This window comes from Notothenia coriiceps, unplaced genomic scaffold (genome assembly GCF_000735185.1).
Source record: "Notothenia coriiceps isolate Sejong01 unplaced genomic scaffold, NC01 NC01_scaffold00030909, whole genome shotgun sequence".
In the NCBI taxonomy this organism is placed as follows: Eukaryota; Metazoa; Chordata; class Actinopteri; order Perciformes; family Nototheniidae; genus Notothenia; species Notothenia coriiceps.
In genome coordinates, this window is record NW_011363610.1 from 1 (window position 1) to 21,652 (window position 21,652).

Below are 21,652 nucleotides of genomic sequence, written 5' to 3' on the forward strand. Positions count from 1 at the left end.
ACTATGATCGCTACAAACTATTATGTTCTAGCAGTTTAGTTCTTGAAAGTCTTATAAATGACCTGTGGCTGTTCTGACTGAAACCAAGTGAAGAAAGATTTGACAGAACATAACAGGGAGTGCATGTACGTAGACACGTTGTGCCTCTCCACCTCTGTTCCTTACCCCTATCCCTCAGCCTATCCTAAGGGAGTCCCTGTACTCATTTTACGAATAACCCAGCTACCCCCAAATTTCTTTTTGGTGTCTATATTTACGCCGGGATCCTGAGTCGTGGCTAATCCTGTTGCTGTGGTCCTGTGTCCTGGATCCTCTAACCTGAGTTCTGGATCTGAGTCCTGGACTTCGAGTCGTGGCTGAACCTATCTCTGCGGTTCTGCCAGACTCTCATCATACTACTTCCCTGATGGCTCCCACAGGATTGTTGACATCCTCGTGGATTCTTAGACACATGCATTTCCAAACACTTCGTCTTTCCAAACATTTGGTCTACCTACGCTGTAACATGTATTATCTCTTCGATTTACACACGGCATCTATTGCACGTCTGTCCGTCCTGGGAGAGGGATCCCTCCTCTGTTGCTCTCCCTGAGGTTTCTCCCATGTTCCCCTTTAAACTGTGGGTTTTTCTCTGGAAGTGTTTCCTTGTACGATGTGAGGGTCTAAGGACAGAGGGTGTCGTATTGTCATACTGATATTCAGTACAAACTGTGAAGTCCACTGAGACAAATGTAACATTTGTGATATCGGGCTATATAAATAAACATTGATTGATTGATTGATTGATTGATTGATTGGTTGATTGATTGATTGATTGATTGATTGATTGATTGATTGATTGATTGATTGATTGATTGAACGAACAGCCAACCCTCTTGGCAGACAACAACTAGGAAACTGAGAATATGTGAAAATAGTGTCAGGGGTACAGCTGGGATCACAACCACTTCTTCTCATAAAAGTCCCAGGACAGCAGCAAGGCTCATCTTTATAACTTAAAACGTTCTCATCTTCTGACGGCTTTAGACTCTTTTGAATGAATTCGTTTTTTGCTTTTTCTTGGAAGGTAAATCTTTTTTCTTATTTTTAAGTTCCTGATGAAACACTTGGCTTGTACTCTACAGAGCCACTCTATCAGTCAGGAGTTCCTGGCAGGAGTTATGTGAGCAGGTACGAGTGCTTTGCCTTTGTGGTTTATCCAGTGCTAATTAGCATAATTCAATCAAAAAGAGTAACAACTTTCCTGGCTCACACTTTAGTGTTTTAATCTGAATAAAGATTTTCTCAAATTGTATTTAAGGCATAATTAAGGAACCAGTTGCTCCCCTGAAAATGTTTTATTTTAACCAAACAAATGTCAGTATTTAAAATATCTGCCTTAAAGCATTTGGCATGCGTATCTGCTGCTGAATGCAGACTACTGGAAAGTAGATCTTGCATCTTCTGAATGATAAGTATAAAATATCACTAGCTAGCAAGAAAAAGGTCAGAGTATTGACCTCTAATCACCCTATCCTCTTGTTACTTTAATAAACCATCATTTTAAGTTTTTAACTTGCATCTACATTTGAATCTGCATCAAAATACATGATCATTTTGGAGAATACTTACATTCTGTATTACATTAGTTGTTTACATGTATCACTTAAAGCCATTATTGTGTTTTTATTACCTATGATCAAAATTACATTATTTGTTTCAACTAGGCAGCAAGCCTAAATATAGACTACCAAAATATGCTTTGTACAGTTCCAATTATGTGAAGATTGGACACAATTTGTAGAAGGAATAATAGCAGATAAGCTGCAAAAATGTGAAATCTATGTGGGTGGAATTTGGGCACACCGTTAAGCAAAGATGTTGGATCAAGAATCCTGGAAAGAAATAACTTCTAAGCCTCACAGGTTAGGATTAATGATAAAAAGCTAAACGTGCTTTATAAATGGCCATATGGTAGCATTATCTGTACCAAAACCAAGATAGTACTTTGTTGGCTCTACTGTAACAGACAAAGGGACTATCAGGATGGAAAACACCTCCTCCTGGCACACATTTACTTATTTCACAGCAGCACAAATAAATAACAATTCAAGTCTAAGTTATGTTGAGCATTAATTATTTTAAAAATACATTTTGTTGTTAGTGAGGATATTTTTTAGACCAAGGTCTTTTGAAGCCATCTGTGTGAGGACATTGTGGTATTGTATCTCTCCTAAGAATAAGGGAGGATGTTTATTCTGCTGTGTATGACCGACATAAAAAGGGAGGGGAAGTGATCATGTAGATGTGTGTTGCATCACACGTCGCCAGTTAACTTACTTGCTGAGGGTGAGGGTGAGGGAGTCTGTTGCTGCTCTGATCTGGTTTTGTGCCTCCACATGGGTCATGTCCTCTGCATTAGTGTCGCTGATGGACACCACCCAGTCTCCCACACCGACACCAGCCTGAGCTGCCTTCCCACCCGGGGTCAGCTACAGAAAGGAAACAAGGACAGAAGACAGAGGTACATGAAGACATGGTGTTGTGACAGTTGCATAGATGAATACATGCCCCAACAGGCAGCTTCAGGGATTGAAGCGCAAAAATAAAATCCCAGTTACTATGGGCCAAATACTGCGATATTTGAATTCATCCTAGATCTTGTTCTTTCAGGGATATGAAAATAATCACAATGTAACGTAAACTGCACATTTGCCTCCTTTTCAAAAAATGTTGTCATTATAGTCATCAGGTTATGTCTGAAAGAGAAAATAATTTCCAAACCAAGAGGGAAAAAAAGTACTGAAGTTGTCAGTGTGTGACTACATAACATACAATTACCCAAGATAAATCATCAGTTCAAAGCAAAATGCAGGACATCTCAACACACTGAAAGTCATGTTCAGTTGACTTTTTGTCTGTTGACGGCTTTTAATAATGAGCCCAGGGAGTCTGCGTGTCTGCGCCTGACAGGCCAGCCGAGATATTTCACTCAACACTATCGGGAACAGGCATAATGGGTCATCATGATGTCATCAGCCATCAGCGTATGATTTGCTGCAGATGTGACTATGAAAGGAACTCCTCAAAGCTACGGAGAGGACCATATTTTACAAATAGTCACATAATTTACTGAAACAACCCATCGCGACAGGTAAGTCTCTGACTAGTTTCTCTGACAAAACAATGATCTCATCCTTTCAGACGTCCCGCAGTCTGCTGACATCTTGAGTCAGAGCAGAGGCCTGGAGTCTTGTTACAAACAGGAAGGACTTGACTTCTACATAGGTAGTTAATGGTTTTCTTCATGTACAAGATTTTGTTTTTTTTAAAGGATATGGCAGTCAGTGTAGTCTAATATACAGAACAAAGATGCCAAATCGTGTTTAGTAAGAGCTTAGTCAGCCAGCCTCTGCGGCTTAATGAAACTTGAAACTTGTGATAGCTGGATTACAAAGTGTTCGGCATCAGATAAGGGAGCGGGTGCTAGCATTTCTGGCGAAAAACCTATTAGGATTACTCTCTGATGTCATGGATCCCTGCAAATGTTAGCTCATCAAAAGCTCAGAGGACTCTGCGGTTCAATCAATGGTTTTCTGCCATGTTCAGCAAAGCTATCCCACTTGCCGCTTTGATTCTGCACATTAAAAATAAACACTTGTGTGAGCAGGGTAATATGCTCTGTAAACCGATGACAGCTCAGGCTGAGAGACAAATGCGCACCCGACAAAGACAACAAAGTTAAAGCCTTGGATCAAAACTAAAATAAGGAAGAAATACATTCCTCAGGGGCAATCCAAGCTACACTTATTTTACAGCCAAGTTCAAACATCACCATAATTGCCTTTGATTTGCACTCCCTGGAAGCAATTAGAGGGGTTAAGAAAGACATACTTTCTCCAGTTAAGGAAGAACTTAAAAGAGCTTGAACAGCGTACACTGGAGAAATACAACTATGACATGGATACAAGTGACGCATTCTGAAAAGGGGCCCGGCCTGACATAATGCCACTAAGGTTAACTACTGAGAGCCGCAGAACCCTTTTATTACTAAACTGGATTGTAAAAGTTGAGCACCTTATCATTTACCAAAATAAAACAATGCTTTTAATAGAGTTTAACAACAACAACTATGCAGCCTAAGCCACAGATGCACTGTGAAAAGCCTCAAGGGAGCTTTTCAAGTCTAGCTAAATCTCTGTTAAAAAAAAATGTTAAAATGTTAATGGCGATAGAGGTGTAGAAAATGACCAGAAATCACACTATTGTATGTAATCTTTTCATAAAGAGTAATAAAAAAGTCTTTATGAAACTTTAATTAAGCAATAAAAGCTTTGCAGGTCAACTCTGAAGTGGGGGTGGGAATATGTGTCCGTGGAAAAAGCAACACGTGTTCTATTTATAATAAAATAACATTGGAAATACACACAGGAGAAGACTAAAATAGAAACAACTATAAATAAATGAGGAAAAAAAATGATATAAATGTTTTAATATAGAGAACAAGGGGTCATTGAATTGTTTGATAAAATAAAAATAATGAGTAGATGTTCATCATTTATACCAAGGACCACTGAAGCTGTTCTTACCGAGACATTTTATGTTGGTTTGGCCTTCAATGTATCCCCTGTCTTTACTCTAAAATACCATAATTGAATATTCATAATCTAAATCTAAACTTAAAAGAAACAGAATTACATACAGAAGTCATACAGATTGTGGATTTCAAATGTATGTGCATGTGAGCTGGGTGACTGATGGACGCAGACACCTGTGCTCCTGGCTCAGGTTCAGGGTGCAGCTGCTGCCTCACTTGAGAAGGCAGCAGTTAAAGTTGCTGTGCTCAGACCTTTGAGTGGTAGGGGGCGGATGGAAACCCTATACCCCCCAAGCAGTTTGTCAATACAGCGAAGGACAGTGGAAAACATGTTCCTAAATGCAACACACTGCACTGAACCTCAAACAACTACAGATATGACATGATGGAGCAGCCATGGTGCACGATAACATCATATAGCAGCAATGGCTTTTATTTGCCTGTTTCCTCTGACTCAAGTAACACACAAAAAAGAAAACTCTTAAAGTGTTTGGTGCAAATATGATTGTAACTCGCCTCACACTAATGGCATGATGTTTATAGATCAAAAGGGATTCGCAACCACAGGGTTAGCTGAACAGTTAATGGCGTGTTTCAAGGCCTTTTGGCAGAGCACAGCACAAGAACTGTTTTGGTATGTTATCAAATTTCAAAGTATGAGCCAACCTTTCAAAATGCAGCATCTTGAATTCAACTTTGAAGTGCTTCCCTTGACTGACCCTACAGGTGAGCCAGGACCTCACACTCGCTCCGGGCTGGCTGCTCTTGTTTTTGGTTGAACTAATAATGCACTAGGATTTATCTAAAGCTGTAGATATTCTGGCCATGTAACTCTGCCCCCAGCTCACTTTTATTCTTTCCACTGCTATTTGGGGGCCGAGAGACAGTCTGTCCTTCCATCCCTCACACAGCACAGCTGATGCAAAGCCATAAATATCCCTCTGAGAAATGGAAAACCAAACCTTCAAGTATGTAGTCCCCCTGAAACGGCTGCAGTGGAACACCTAGCCCTTACTCACCTTAAAACACTGCTGCCCCGATCACAACATTAGACTTTCACATCCAACTAGCCACGAAATAAATGCTCCCTGCAGGTAATCTATCAGTAAGTACTGAATTATTAATTCCCCCCTCTAACAGGGCCTCCTGTGGGGGGAGTATGTGTGTGTATGAGAGAGGGGGAGTCTTTAAAGAGTACACAAGTGATAAAGTAACAGATGGCCTACGAGCCAGGCGGAGACACATGCAGAGATAGAGGAATATAAGACTCGATGACACATCCAGATGTACTGGTGGACAGACAGATTATTGACTTGACATCATCTGTAATTTCCTCCCAGAGTTTGATTTCAGGGTAGTGGTATGTTTTAAATGATAGAAACCAGATGGTACGCAGGAGGCTGCGCTATGGTATCATATTGTTTATGGAATCACGATGGCACGGGATCTGGGACAGATATATGAAGAAACTCCTCAGGAGTTCCTGCCCCAGACTGGGAGAGACTCAATGGAAACCCCAATGAAACGGCCGAACGTCAACATCTTGCTTCCTATATATGACGATCACAGGATGTCGGTGCAGACATGTGGAGAGATATAATTTTACTTAAGTATAACTCAGACTTTTGAAAGTCATAGAAGTCTTGAGAAATTCAAGAAAACAAATTGGCACAAGGTTGTTTAGGAAAGGGTAAAGACAAAGTAGGCTATTTCTGGAGCGAGGATCAAACTAGCAACTCTGACTGACTGTCGTAACTTTTTCCGAGGCAGCTTTCATAGACGCTCGTAGCTTACGCAACGTTTAACCCTTTCATACAAAAATATATATTTTGTGTTCAAGTATAATGAGGTTTTAACAGACAGTAACCCTGTGTTACAAACTTGAAGCTTGAAATGTAACGTTAGTAAAGAAAGGCATCATGAAGCCTCGTTGTTTGGATCCAGTGTTTTTAGAATTGGACCCGTAGTAAGTATAAAAGTCAGGATTTTTCTGCTTCTTCATATTTGCCAATTCTTTCAGAAAGGTCTCTCACAAGTCTCGAAACGTAATAGAAGTGCAATACTCAATTCACTTGAGTACCACTTGCCAATAACAATACCCTCCCAGCCCTAATAGAAATGTCTATTCACCAGTGCAAAGCAACATTCAAATGATGTTCATCTGAGGCTGGGTCGAGGCTGTACTGACTCACATGGCTGTTTCCAGTATTACTTTGTCAGTTAGAAATGGATACAATGGCATCGCAGTCATTAAACTAAAAGAGAAAGACATTGCTTTGTCTTTCTTTAGATTTTTCTTAATAGCATGGTGAAGGGTCAAGAGCATTTGGAGTGACTTAACTTGTTATAAGTGTTCATACATCTGCTATCTCAAGGCAAAGAAAATAAAAAGTAGGATATTAATACTAAAAAGAGTTGAATAAAAGCAGATGTGGTTTGTTTTTTAGGATAAATGGGTGTATACATATTATGCTAAGGTCACAAAAGAAAGGTTTTCCTCAACAGTTTGTCTTGGCATGGTCTCCTTTCCTCTGATCTCACTGAAAAACGATTACAGTTTGGGAGAGTCCTGTCATATGCTTGGCAAAAGTGAGTGTGGAAGACACATTAGACACAGAAAGAGACAAGAGGATTGTCTGTTGGCAGCGACCGGGTGGACACGAGAAAAATCCCAGGAATGCTGAGAAAGCATAGCTCTCCAGGCTCGCAGACAGAGGAGGAAGGGAAAAAAAGAGCATTCTTGGAGCATGGAAACCTCTATACCAACTCAGTCTCACACACAGGAGCTAAGACGTCTCAAAACTTCCAAAATACAAAGATCTGCCACCCACCATATGACAAACTCAAATTAATTGGTTTTATTTAAACATGAGCTTTAAATAAATGCAATCTCTTTGCCGTTTTTCACCAGCATTTTACTGCCTTTTGTCCTGTCACTCAACATGTTCCTCACTGGGCTAATGCTTTTTACCTAATGTCTGGATTCTTATCTCATTAGCTACATACCAGCAAAAAAAGACCACCCATTACATTTGAGCCAAGAGAGTTCAGGCCATATTTTCTTCTTCCCGGGGACTGTAAATCTTTGAGGTTTACATCCCCTGGTTGTGTCGTTTCATCCTCTGCGACTGTGATTCACAGTCCAGTCTTTTATGACTAACGCAAGTCATGGCACTAGTCCCTAAGAAGTATAAAGAGAGAAACCCTGTCACATCTTTAACTTCTGTAGCCTGAGGTCTGGTGGACTGCTGGAGCACGCCTCAAAAGGTATTCGCCCAGTGACCAGTCAATAATGATCCAGTCCTAGAAGTACACTACCAAGATGCCAAAGAGACTGGAAAGGAAAGGCAATACAGAAAAGGAGAGCCACATTTCTGTCAGAGGAAATAACCAGCATGTGTAATGTACCTGGATTGCAGAAAAACTGGCCACCTGCACTGGCTGATTATTCAATCTATTAACACAACTGCTGAAATTCAACCTACTACGCCTTGCCAGTCCTCCTATTCAAGTCCTATACACACTAATGATCCCGGTTTTCTTCTGGGCAATTAGTCAGATGGGGTTACACATCTGTTTGCTCTTTTATGAGTGGAGGAGAATGTTTGTTGTCATGAATCCAAGGGGAACATTGTGTTTTAGACTCAGATGCCTGCCAGGGAACAGGACATGTACTAACAAGAATGGTGATAACTGCTGCCTTCGCCACAAGATGACATCAACTTTACACAGACTTCATGTGATGCTACCATGGAGACCCTCTGGACTCTGTTGGTCATACAAATCAAACCAAGATTTTAAAAAAGGGCATCATGCGTTCAAAGCTTTTTATTTGGCAGCTACAAAAAAACAAAATGAAAGAGATTGAAAGAATGTGGAATAACCATGTGAGGCCCAACCCATTTTTCATTACCTTTAACTCTTAAATATCTCTTTAGTTGAACATTATTGATAATAGGTCAAAGGTAGCAATATAACAATGTCGTCAAGGAATGAGTGCTTAGTAGAATGTCAGTTCTGTGTGCTCAATTTGCTGGCAGCAGCAACGTAGGAATGAGTTTATGTGTGTGCATGTGTGTGTGGCTGCACGAGGGAGACTGTGTTTGTCAGGCAAAGTAGCACTGCACTTATAAGGCCTGGAAAGTGGTTGCTGCTCTCTTCAATAGAAACAGTTTGTAGAGTATCTCAAATGAATTCAGTAAAACAGCAATGACCTAACATGGAGAGTAGAAAGCATTGCAAAACAAACAGCATGTGCATGACCAATGAATTATTTCAATCCAAATGTATTGCATCTTAAGATCCACTGGATATGGGTTGCTATATTCACCATAACAATGTGAATGATATGAACATGAACAAAACAGTCTCCCATACTACGCAGGCCAGAAAAGATATGACCAGGTAGGATCATTATGTGGAGCTAACAACAAACGCTTGGAAATATTAGGCTTTTATTTAGAAGCTTGGACATAAATTACTTTACAGGATGATCTTTCACCCAAATGCTCGGAGTGTAAATTCATCAATGCTAACATATGCGAGGAAGTACAAAGCTGACAAATAGTTTCTTACCCTAGACACGGTGAGGGGCATGCTGAAGTCCTTGCCACCCTGCAGCCTGAAGCCCCAAGGCGCCGGGCCGCTGAGGTTTACAGAGTATATGTTCATAGCCTTGGGAAAGAGAAAAAGAGGAAACATGGTGTTAATTAGTCAAAAAGCCTGGGAAAAAAAAGGTTATTTTCTGCTCCATCCTGCCTGTCGGGTGCATTCATTTCCAAAACAAACACATACATTCCATAGAGAAACTGGCATCAATTGTTGTTGGTTTTGTTAGAGAACATAATGTTAAATGTGTGAAAATATTTTTCTGCATTATCTTTGTTACAAAAACGCATTAAATGTGTCAATTTTATAATAACATGTCACAAGGCAATAAAATACTGCATCGGCCCCTGAGAAATAATGTTCGTACACTTATTAAAATACAAACGAATAGGATGAAATCCTTTGCGTCATACTGTAATCTTCATAGCTTTCACAGACAGCCAACTCAGTGTCAAACAAACAATACAAAAGAGTACCACCGAACATCTACTGGACAATACAAAAGTGATTTTATTTCTTTTAAGAATAATTCAACCATTTAAAGTGAGCCAAAATAAAACATTTGCCCACAATATCCGCACTTTTTTGACATTTATTTGTATTTGACATAGTTCACAGACATTTGCGTAGCTTTGAAACCATGCAAACAGTTTGAAACTAACTTCAGCAGAACTGATCAGAGGCATAGAATGGCAAGTCACTAAATAACGAGGTAATTTTAGGAACCAGAGGCAACTTGAGACATCAGGCTACGTCACTTGCAAGTTACGGCTGTACAAGTGACCTCTGTACCTGCACCCTAACACACATCTTGCTCCTCCTCCCAAACTCTCCCAGGTGTCATCACCCTCCATGACACATAGCTTCCCAAGATGCCACCTATGCAAACCTACCTTATCCTCAAGGGGTGGCTGATAACCCGATGCTGGGAGAAAGTTAGAGTCAGTAAGCTAGGGCAAGCAGATTCTCTCTCTGTTGGCAAACCCTACCCCGACACTGTCTTTGACACAGGCGAGCCCTAGCCTCCGCTCACTCCTCAGAGGCTATATAAGGAATGTAAAACTACACCAAACTATTTCAGCCCAACACCCGCATGAGTCACAGAGAGAGAGGGGGGTAGAGGTATCGTCAACTACCCCTATATTCTGGCAAAAGCCTACAACAGCAGAGTCAATGGATTTGTTTTTTAATAAAGTGTACTTGAGAAGCAGCAGACGGCCACGACTGAAGCTTTTGAAACTCTACATTCCAATGCAGGGCATGAAGCAAAGTACAACCAAACTAGCAATTACATTTTAACATAAAGTTCTTAAGTAACAGAGGGGCTTAAGTATAGTAAAAACTGAAACTGAACTCATACATAATAGACAAAAATAGCATTAAGGTATTTTTCAAACGTATTGTAAAAAGCAACCAGCCAAGCTTCCCTTTTAACCCCATCCACAAAACCTGCAAAAAATGTTAATTAAATAAAAACAATGATCAGTATTAATCTGTGTCTATTTATTTTGTCTATGTTCAAAACTAAATGTCAATACACTTTCTGGATGGCATAAACAGTCCTTATTACCAAACTTGGATAAGTTGTTGTCTCTTTTCCCATGTTACCTCATCTCACCTCATTTTTATAATGTTTGATAAACTTAAAAAATGGGGAGGGGGGGGGAGGGAAAAAGCTATAGCAACTACAAGTAATGAAGGGTACATTTCAAATGGATCACTTTGTTGTTTTAAGCAGATTATAATAAGACAGTTACTGCATGAAGACTGGTGCAATTTGGTTAATTAAATACCAACCACATCAACCCTAAGCCAATAGCCGACATAGAGCAGCATTGCCTGTGGTACTCATTCAAGCGACGGGGTCCCTGTTTATGGTAGCCCATTGCTATTAATAATATATGGTGTCCATGTTATATTTCTATATGAACTAGTATATGAACTAGTACTTTTAAGAATTTTTTTTTGAAGGCAATCTATTTATAGACTTATTTATCTTACTTTTGATTGATTCAAGTGTGTCCAAGATATTCATTTTTATCAGGTATTTAAAGACTGCTAAACCACTGCAATGCAGAACTTGAAATAAATCATTCACATTCACTATGGAAGTAGCAGGAAAGGACAGGAAAACTGTCTTTAAGTAGTTAGACCGAAGGTGGTTCAGAGCAGCTAGCGGAAAACCATAAAATGTAAAGTTAGAAGGACAACACAACCCATACAAAAACTCAAACTGTGAAAAAGTTGGCTTTCAAGTTATTCCTACTCACGAAGGAATGCATTCACATGTCTGGATATATAAAAGCGCTCACCTCTTGTCCTTCGATGTGTTCTCCAGACATCGCGAGTCAGTCTAGTGGATAAAAAGTCAATCGGTAAGTAGGCTAACTTTCGCACTTCCTTAAAGCGGACGTCAGGAAGCCACCGTGGTTCCCTTTGGTGAGCTGCAGGATCATTTCCCTCACATTCCTTTTAGAAGGACTCGGCTGAAACGTCAGAAGTCACATGGGCAGCTGCTTCATTTCATATTCGGGCTATTAACCAGAAGAGGCCGTGCTTTGCAGACATTTCAGCTGTTAAACCATGTAGAGCCAATCCATATCCATCATAATGACTTTAAATACCACTTTGAATACAAAAATGGCTTCTTGTTTTTTGAAAAAAAAGGAAACTATATCATTGCACAACATAAACAAATCATGAAATATGTGTTCTTTTTCAACAATAACTGGACTATTTAGCAGAGAATTCTGAGTTCACCAAACATAGGTGTATCGTAATTTCAACCGCATTTATAATGAATAATAAGCTACAGGTGCGTGCAATAAACTACTGATTAGGCAGCTTTACCCTTATGTTACCTCCAAAAGTAAAACAAAAACGAAATTTGAACAGAAATTTTATTTTGCTTAAAATAATTATGCTAAATAAATAGTACAACATAGCTCAGCATCACCTAGACCAGCATTGCAAAATTGCTGGTCACCACTTTCTGAAAAGGCAACCTTTAAAGGTTTTACCCGTTTAAAAAAAAAAGTTTTCTATATTAAATGAGTATAACTGCTTATTAATACTAATAAAATAAAATAAAACATAATGCTGCACTTTAAATAGTATTTTAAGAGGTATTTCCTTCTTAGTTTGGTTATGGATCTGTGTATAAATCAATGCGGTTTCTTTGTGTTCTTTATTTCTCTATGACACTGGAGTTATACTTTATTTCCATTTTTTTTTATGACGAACAGTAACATGTCCCATTCATAGATTATATGGTCCATTCCCTCAATATTTATAGGAGTTAGGAATAATAAGTAAGGTGTTTATAATGTGCAGTACAAGTAGGCTACTGTTATCTTTTAACTATTTAATTGGCTGATGAGGTGCATTTAGTGTATACAATGTGACTAATATGCTATATAAAAATATATTTTGTATGGCATAGTTCACAGCAATATTTAAATCCTCCTTTAAGATCATGTTGTGTAGCTTTTGTGATCAAATGCATCTCAATGCCTGGTGGCTAAAAATAATGCATGAGATGGCCAGCAGATGGGGACAAACTGCAACAAATGTGAAATGGTACCTTCGGGGTGCTGCCCTGCTCCATCATCACAGTGCTGAACAAGTGAAGAAATCATGAATCATCAGTGAAGGCCTAAAGTCGAAGCTAAAATCTTGCAAAACAGGTTATTTCTTTGTGTGCCTAGTTTCCTACCGAACACAATTTGGAATACCTAGGATTCGAGTAAGACATTCAAGTTGTTTGTATTAACGCTGCAGAACCGGTGGCCTAATTGGAGTGCTTTGACGTTAGCTAGCTAAACCTACCAAGCTCAGTGAAACTTGTAAACACTTTTGTGAAAGATGGCTGACAACGGCGTACACCCGACTGAAGAGGACCCAGCTGCAGCTTTCCTGGCTCAACAGGAGAGTGAGATAGCCGGGATCGAGAACGACGGCGAGGGGTTTGGGTCTCTCGAAGCAGCGGAGGACGAGCAGCCGCCTCAGCCGGAGCCGGAGCCCGAGCCGGCGGCCAACTATGGCAAGTTAGAGCTAATGTCAGCTTCGGCTAACAAGCTAACAAAAGCTAGCTATTATGAATAACGTTGAACTGATAGTAAACGTCTGTTAGGAAACAATGACCCCATCCCTATACATTAACAAAACTCATTAGTTGGTAGTGAGGTTGTGTTATTGAGCGCATTTTCAATACAACTAATTGTAAGTTAGCCTTGTAAGTAATTTAGATAGCTGACGTTCGTTTGCACACCGACAACGCAACGTCACTTGAATAATTCCACAGCACATTCTGCTTTAACATTAGATACAGATGATAAACTGTCAAGATTCAATATATATTATTGTCATATATACAGTATAACAGGCAGTTGCACTGACATTCTTACGCTCAGCTCTCCACACCTAAATATTAAGAAACTATACATACATACATACAAACAAACAAACAAATAAACAAACAAACAAACATATAAGCTAGCATATAAGAAATGTTAAATATATAAGCTGACATAAATGAAAGCATTCCAGTCCTGGATAAAAATGCTTGATGTGCTGCATGATTAATCTAAAACGAAATAAGATATATTAAAAGCAGGCTAGAGTATGGTGTATAAATATATCAATATGCATAAGAATACATGGGTATAACAGTATTAATATGAATGTAACAGGATGGAAACGGTACAGTGTGTGCTATATCGTTAGTGCAGATGGTCATGACTGAGATAATGTGAGGGAAGGGGCAATATTCAAACACTGTCTATGGTCGAGAAAGAATGAATGGTAACCAGTGGTGTAATGTAGTGAAGTACATTTACTCAAGTACTGTACTAAAGTACGATTTTGGGGTACTTGAGAATTTTTGATTTACTCTTCTTCAATTTGTGAGCCAATATTGTACTTTCTATTGATGAACACATTAATGCAGCAATAATTATTCTCCAGTAATTAAGATTCTAAAATGGGACATTTCACACAATAAGTACTTTTACTTTTTGTACTTGAGTATATTTTGATGCCAATACTTTTGTACTTTTGCTTGAGTAATATATCTAAGTACTTCTTACACCTCTGATGGTAACAGTATATAGCAAACGTTAGTATTGATTGAGATAAATTATTTTAGCTAAGTCGACTGTACACTTCTACCGTAAAAACTTGTTCTGTTTCCTGACAAAGCTGCACTGACAACATGAACGTTAGTAGCCAAACAGGTGCCGCTGCATTTCTCAGGTCTAAGTTTATCTGAGGAACAAAGTGACACTGCCATACTAGCGACCATTAGTTAACCCAGATGATGAGGAAGGTTAGCTAACACTAACATATACTTACTCTTTCCTGTCAAAATGTTAGACGGTTTCGAGGACGAGCCTGCCACAGTGAATGGGGACATGTTTGAGGTGAGCTTAACGTGCATCTTTAAACTTATTATTCCATTATATGTAATTATTGGCAACATATATATGTTTGTAAGTGTGGTTTGGTTTAAATCTGAACGCCATGAAATCAATAAGGAGAACTTCCCCGTTTTGTTTGTATTGGAATTACTTCATCTCATGCCGTGATGGATTTACAGTATTTTAAATTAAATAGACTGTTGTTTATAATGGAGCAAATGTTTGATGTCCTCTAAAAGGAGTCCAATGGCCCGACTGACAGCTATGCAGCCATTGCCCAGGTGGATATTCAGAGGCAAGAGCCAGAGAGTTTACGCAAGTGGAGGGAGGAGCAGAAGACACGCCTTGAAGCACTAGGTGAACAAAGAATGAATCGTACTGCTTCCTACTTAGGCTGTAATGAGTCCCTGTGATTTAGTCTTTTTGCAGTTTACCTTATTAAGACAAATGATGCAGCCTATCTAATTGCGTGAAACTAAGACCTTATAATATGTCGGATATTTTAGATTCCTCTCCTGAGGACTCTGACTATGTTGTTTTTCTTTGCCTTTTCTCCTTAAAAAGACTTGGCTTCCAAGACAGCAGAGGCAGAGTGGAAAGAGAAAGCTAAAAAGGAGCTGGAGGACTGGCATGTACACCAGAGTGAGCAGATGGAGAAGAACAAGGCCAACAACAGGTTAGTGTCAGACGCGTCCCCAGTTAAGGTGCACAGAAATAGTGTAACATTAGGATAACGTAATCACTACACCAAACACATTCAATTAAGAATATATTTTACTGGTATAAACCCTTCGAAACATTGTTTTACTGTGCATATTAACCGGAATGCACTGTTTTATATTTGGTATAAGACTCTACTATGTTAGGTGGGATATGTAACATTTTGGTGAACAATTTTAATGAGCTATGCAGGGAGTTAAAATAATCCTGTTGGTCAGCACCAAAGGATCAAATGTTGAAGGTCGTTGTAAAGTGTAACAGTTTTGTGTTCGAAATGATTGATAGTATTGCTGATTTAATGTGTTTATTGTTAGTATAAAGACTGTCTACCACTTAAAATGTGTGTTTTAGGCTGGGTCCAGTTTTTCCCCCCGTTATTCTTACAAAACATTGCACCCTCTTCTTCTCTTGACCAAGCTAACCCCGTTCTTCTCTCACACTTTCCAACAGACTCTGTCCAAGTCTAGCACGGTATCACTCTGCATCTGTAGCTCTAGCTTTTGCCAATTTCCTCTCCCCTGTGTCTGTGAAAGCGCTGACAAAAGAATCCTCTGAGGAGATATTAGTCCAAGGCTGTGTGTCCAGTAAACAAAACAGGAAGCTAAAGGGAATGCAAACGGCAAAGAGAAAATGTCATATTTTTCTTCTACGCTAAAGCCTAGCCCCAAAGCACACTGTAGTTGCCTTAAGTCAGGGGTATCAAACTCAAGGCCCGGGGGCCAGATCCGGCCCGCCACTTCATTTTATGTGGCCCACAAAAGCTTGCAAAGAATATAATAAGTTTATTATAATGTTACATATCGCTTTACAGGAGAACGTTGCCCATAAACTACATGTCCCACAATGCATCTCATTTTGTGACATGCGCAATGAAGAGACTTGCAATTATTTTCCCTAGACTTCTGCTTTCAGACGTAGTTAATTATGAAGTTATTACCGTATCCGATAATAATCCAATGTAGAGGAAATAGTGTAAAATAATACATTATTTTATATTTTTTATGTATATTTATCTATGTATATTTATATAGTCTTAACGTTACCGCCGGCCCTTTGAGTGCAACCATAATTCTAATGTGGCCCGCGATGAAAGTGAGTTTCACACCCCTGCCTTAAGTGCTTCGGCAGTCTAAATGTATTTATTAGCAGCACCAGTTTAACAGTAGTGCGAAAGATTATTTTCAGTCCACCTTAAACATGTTATTCACTAATCCTTAGAACTGCTTCTCGGGCCCTAAATGTTCTCTGCTTCTTTTTGACACAACTAATCTCCTCTCTCCTTCTTTTTCCTGCTTTCTTGGCCTTGCCTGTGCAATAGGATTGCTGACAAGGCTTTCTACAAACAGCCTAACTCTGATGTGATAGGCTTTGTGTAGGTTTAGAGTTCTTACGCTTTTTTAATGTTGTTCAGGGAATTCCATATAGTTGTTTTTCACCTTATGCATGCCCAAATACTAAAATGACTTGTTTTTGAAGACCTAATTTGGTATTTTCTGCATTTGTGTGTATTGGTTACATAAGCCATTGGTTGTAAAACATAAATATGTCTCCAACAAAGTCTATGATTGGTATAAAGAGACGCATGAAGTTCTGCTGAATGTTATGCATGGTTCAATTCATGTGATTGAAGCACCATGTCTGGTTTGGAAATCGTTCTAAAATCCCTCTAATATTACAGCCCAGTCATAGCTTGTCTCTGGTGTCCCTCCCTCCTGCAGAGCATCCGAGGACGCGTTCCTGGCAGAGACCGACGGTGAGAGCCCAGGATCAGAATGGGAGAGAGTGGCCCGGCTCTGTGACTTCAATCCCAAAACCAACAAAACGGCAAAGGACGTCTCTCGAATGCGTTCTGTTCTCATCTCTCTCAAACAGACACCTCTAGTCCGTTAGAGGAGCTGGTGGAGAGAATGTTGTTCTAGAAAAATTTGCCTTTTCAGTTTTAACATCACGTTTCATCAGAAGAGTTTGTATGCCCTTTTCCATAAAATTCCTGGTATGTTTATAGGCTTTGAAAACGTCACTCCTACTTTTTTGATGCCTACTAATTATATTGAGATAATATACTCAACCCCACTCTCTTGAGAAGATGAAGGACTGCTCTATTGTTACGACATGCTTTCGCTGTTAGTTTTATCACTGCTATACTTAAGAAAGTATTGTTATTGTAAGTTAAATATTTGTATTCCCCTATAACTTATAAACTATTATTAGGTCAGTTTTCTTGCATGCCTTTGCAAATATTTTGGATGCACACATTTAAATTGTATACGTTTGCATTTTGGTCAATGACAATTACTTATTAAGCACTATTGCGTGTTAGATTGTGACCGCTTATGCCTCTCATCAACGTTGACACAAAGTCTGATCACGTGGTTGTACGATATCCCTGATTACAATATTTAACGTAGCTAGCATATGGTTATCTTTCAATTTCACAAGCGTGTGGCCTTTTTGATGTAGCTCTTGCTCCAGTTTGAATATTCAGCCAGATGGATTTCCTCTTGATTCGGCATGATTTCAGAGAAACAAGAAATTCACAACCAAAGATTTCTCATCTAAATTTTCAAAGTTAATTTGATCAACAATTTGTGCGATTTTTAATTTCTCTGATTTTCTCAGCAGAAGTTTTACGCTCCATTTCTGTGTTACACCAAGATGTTTTAGATTTTTTAACAGTAATCAATGTGTCAATTTGAACTGTAAAGTCAGCACGTTGTTTCACATGTTGCCTATTTGGACATAATTAATACTGAAACAAGTGAATGTCAAAAGGGAACTGGAAAATAAAAACAGTGGAGTATGATCACCTAAATGAACGTGTCCTTGTATATTTCCCAGCTAAGACTGCTAATCATTGAAATCCAAGTTGATGATTTACAGCTATACTTTGAGGCTGGTGCAAATATCCATTTAGAGCAGGGGTATCAAACTCAAGGCCCGGGAGCCAAATCCAGCCTGTGACTTCATTTCATGTGGCCCCAGAAGAGCTCTGAAAGAATATACTACGTTTATATACGGTTACATGCCGATTTACAGAAGCACGTTGCCCATAAACTACATGTCCCACAATGCATCTCATTTTGTGACATTCTCAAGGAAGAGATTTGCAATTGTTGGCCCCAGCGCCATATAGAGAATTCTATTATACGGCTCTGATTGGCCCTAGACTTCAGCTTTCAGACGTAGTGATATCCGAGGATAATCCAATGCAGAGGCAATAATGTAATATCAATTATAATACATTATTCTATATATATTATATATGTATTTTTATATAGTCTTAAAGTTACAACCGGCCCTTTGAGTGCAACCATAATGGTGATGTGGCCCGCGATGAAATTGAGTTTGACCCCCCTGATTTAGAGTATATACACCAATCATTTTAAGGTAAAAAAAATACATGGGAATCTGAGAAGCACGTTTACTGGTGCAAGGCCACACATTTTAGCATGGGTAACATTTTCTAATACAACATTTAGAGCCCTCCTAAAGGTTTCAGTTAAATGGAAAGTCTCCCAAGTGTAAAAGGCTGACATTGAGAATGGGTCTGTCTAAGAATTGGTTTAGATCTACTCATCCAGGCCATTAATACAGACACGGTTCACAATGATTGAAGTAACATGTTAAATAAAGGTTGTATAAGGAATAGATTTCCCTGATCACAGATGGGATTGTGATGCTTTATCTCAAATCACACAGGACACCAGCTTCAAATTAAAGTCTGTAATCAGCCAGGCGGCACTTTGATCATATCAGTCACAACACATGGGAACAATTCAAATAAAAGCTTCCAGAAGAGCAATAAGTATGTCATTTATATTTATCGACATTTTGCTTAAATGCTTTTAGAGTAAAACAAAAGTAAAATCCAGCTTGCTGGTAAGGAGCCGATTATACTTTGTTGTTACATAGCGCAAGCCCAAAGTCAAATATGTTGTCACCATGAGCAATTCACAGTTTTCAAATGACAATAAATAGTGTTGGCATTAGCATGGGTATATCCGAACAATGCAGACAACATAATACATCATTCATATACTTCAAATCAGTCCAATTTCCCCGTTGGATCTGGTCTGATTCTGTTGAATTAATAGGCAGAGGTGTGGGATGGCCCGTCTTCATTCCTTGGGTTTCATAGTGGTGGTAAAGATACCAAAAACAAGGGCCACTACAGTGAAGCCTTGGGCGAAGATTCGCCCTCTCATCGACAGCTGGGACTGTTTGGTTTTCCCAAGATTGAAGGCACGGAGGCCATAAATCAGAGCTCCAGCTGTTCCCAAACAACCTGGAGAACACAAAGCAGAAGTGTAACAGAAAAGAAGACTGGACATGTTGAATTTAACCTAAAACAAGTTCAATGTAATGAGAAGATACTAATGTATATGACATTAGATTAATGTCATATACTATTGCAATCCTGAAGTGCCTTTCGGTTCACAAATAATATAATAATATTCAGACACTTGCTTGCTGTAAGGGTCATATTATACAGATAAAAGATACCACTTAGACATGTTGGCCTTAATAGCTGTAAAGTCCCCACATTTAAGGGTAAATCGCTCTTTAATGCCAACTTAAAAAACATCCCCCAGTTGGTAGAGTCTTATAGTCATACAGATAGTTGTGTACGTTTGTGACAACATTTAATACACCACACAATAACATGTAAATATATTTAGATACTCAAAGAAATTCTATAATTATATTGAGATATTTCATGAAATATGAATTCACAGATCATATGCTTAACACTATTTAGTAATACCATTCAAAATATGATTAAGACAGGGAGGGGTATGGACTTAAGGATTTCTGCAGAAGTTTAGAGATGCATATTTAATAACATTCATACTTGAAAACAAAAATGCAACATATATATATATTTTTAAGTTTGTTTTTGTGGTTTGTGTTACCTAAACCTTGACAACCTTTTTCCAAGGGCATTGCTAATTGAATTCAAATTAAAGCACGGTCAACTTAAGCTATGTTCACAGAGCTTCAAATACAAAATAAGCAAGTCATCGATGAACGAAACTCGAATGACAACATTTGTTTTTGTGCTGACTCAAAAAGGAAGGCGTGTATTAGGTTAGCCCCTTTTTCTCTGATGTTAGCATGATGCATTACTGTTGTCTACTAGCATGATTCCATCAGTTGAGGTAGGTATAGCTTTAAATGTTATTAGATATCTTTGATTGGAGCCCACTGTAGAGTAAAGGACACGCTGTTTCTGCTCTGTGTTACTTGTGTAACTTTGCTCAGCTTGTATAACTCACCTATCGGGACGAAGGGGTTCTCCTTTGTCTTTCTCAGTAACTTTTCTTTTAGCGTCTCATCTTTGAGTTTGCCCAAAGGGTTGAAGCCATCGATAAGCGGGGGCTTAGAAAAGTCAAATGGCACAAACTCAGGCGGAGATGATTTAGGTGATTTCTCCGGGACCGCTGTAGCTGTAGACGCCGCCATGTCTACCTGAGACTGCAACCAAAGAACTACACTTCCGGTCTTACTTAGCACTCTGACTTCACAATAAAAGTCGCAAAGTCAGCCGTCGCCATGAGTGTCGCGAGCATTTGTATACCTCCTCCTGGCGTCAGTCGCCCGCAATGTGCTGTGCAAACAAACAGAAATTAAAATGTCCAACATTTCACTGTTAAATAAAGAGTACACGTCATCAGAGAAGGGTGGAGGTTCGCTTGCTCTTTTCTAACTTTGTTTAATTTATTTTTAACCATACAGTATTGGGTGATTCTCTAAATCGGGTGCTAGACAGACATATTTGCATGTCCTCACTAAGCATCATTACATATTCATTGAATATTAAACAAATCAAAAATGTTGCTGCTAATATAATCATATGCTTGCCAACTTTAACTGAACAGAAAGAAATTCTGAAAAAATACTTGAATTAACTATGAAATTGCAATATTGACTCACGTCCCCCAGTTTGTTTCAAACCCGTCGCCATACCATTTACCCTCCTATTAAAAAGAATGGATCAGTCCATGTTTCATCTGCTTTGAGGGAATAATATCACAAAAATCTTCTGAAGGAAAGGCGGCAAAGAAAACCAAGTGTCAGTATCTTCTCTTACCTATATTTCATTTTTTTTATTGTCAGATTAAGATTGACAAACTCAACATTTCAACTGTTAATAGTAAATAATTGTTTATTAAACAATAAACAAGTTTTGGCAAAATATTACAATTGTGTAATGTCCTTGACTTCCATGTGGTGCCATATCTTAGCTAAACAAGGTCTCATGGCTTCTTTTTGTCAAAAACGTCAACCCCGTCACATTCAACACCGTCACACAAGGAAATTCCTGGTAATT

The 21,652-nt window shown here is 38.9% G+C and overlaps 3 protein-coding genes across 6 annotated transcripts; 1 reads left to right on the plus strand and 2 right to left on the minus strand.

Moving 5' to 3' along the window:
- Positions 1-2,282: 2,282 nt before the first annotated feature.
- On the minus strand, positions 2,283-11,638 carry LOC104959736 (PDZ and LIM domain protein 7-like). 2 transcript variants are annotated; one of them, XM_010787627.1, is made up of 3 exons: positions 11,497-11,638; positions 9,152-9,250; positions 2,283-2,471 (listed from the first exon to the last, which is right to left on the minus strand). In XM_010787627.1, the coding sequence occupies exons 1-3, from the start codon at positions 11,524-11,526 to the stop codon at positions 2,316-2,318; spliced, it is 285 nt and encodes a 94-aa protein (XP_010785929.1). In that variant the 5' UTR covers positions 11,527-11,638; the 3' UTR covers positions 2,283-2,315. The 2 variants fall into 2 exon arrangements, with proteins under 2 accessions (XP_010785929.1, XP_010785930.1); XM_010787628.1 differs by lacking the exon at positions 11,497-11,638 and adding an exon at positions 10,078-10,186.
- A 1,123-nt stretch (positions 11,639-12,761) lies between these two features.
- On the plus strand, positions 12,762-18,124 carry cltb (clathrin, light chain B). Of its 3 annotated transcripts, XM_010787629.1 has the most exons (6): positions 12,765-13,226; positions 14,558-14,604; positions 14,841-14,958; positions 15,166-15,277; positions 16,640-16,693; positions 17,040-18,124. In XM_010787629.1, the coding sequence occupies exons 1-6, from the start codon at positions 13,049-13,051 to the stop codon at positions 17,209-17,211; spliced, it is 681 nt and encodes a 226-aa protein (XP_010785931.1). In that variant the 5' UTR covers positions 12,765-13,048; the 3' UTR covers positions 17,212-18,124. The 3 variants fall into 3 exon arrangements, with proteins under 3 accessions (XP_010785932.1, XP_010785931.1, XP_010785933.1); XM_010787630.1 differs by lacking the exons at positions 16,640-16,693; positions 17,040-18,124 and adding an exon at positions 15,772-15,991 and having other exon boundaries at positions 12,762-13,226; XM_010787631.1 differs by lacking the exon at positions 16,640-16,693 and having other exon boundaries at positions 12,770-13,226.
- Positions 18,125-18,728: 604 nt separating this feature from the next.
- higd2a (HIG1 hypoxia inducible domain family, member 2A) lies at positions 18,729-20,894 on the minus strand. The gene is made up of 2 exons (XM_010787632.1): positions 20,598-20,894; positions 18,729-19,606 (listed from the first exon to the last, which is right to left on the minus strand). Exons 1-2 carry the CDS (start codon positions 20,782-20,784, stop codon positions 19,440-19,442), a joined length of 354 nt encoding a protein of 117 aa, XP_010785934.1. The 5' UTR covers positions 20,785-20,894; the 3' UTR covers positions 18,729-19,439.
- Positions 20,895-21,652: the final 758 nt, after the last annotated feature.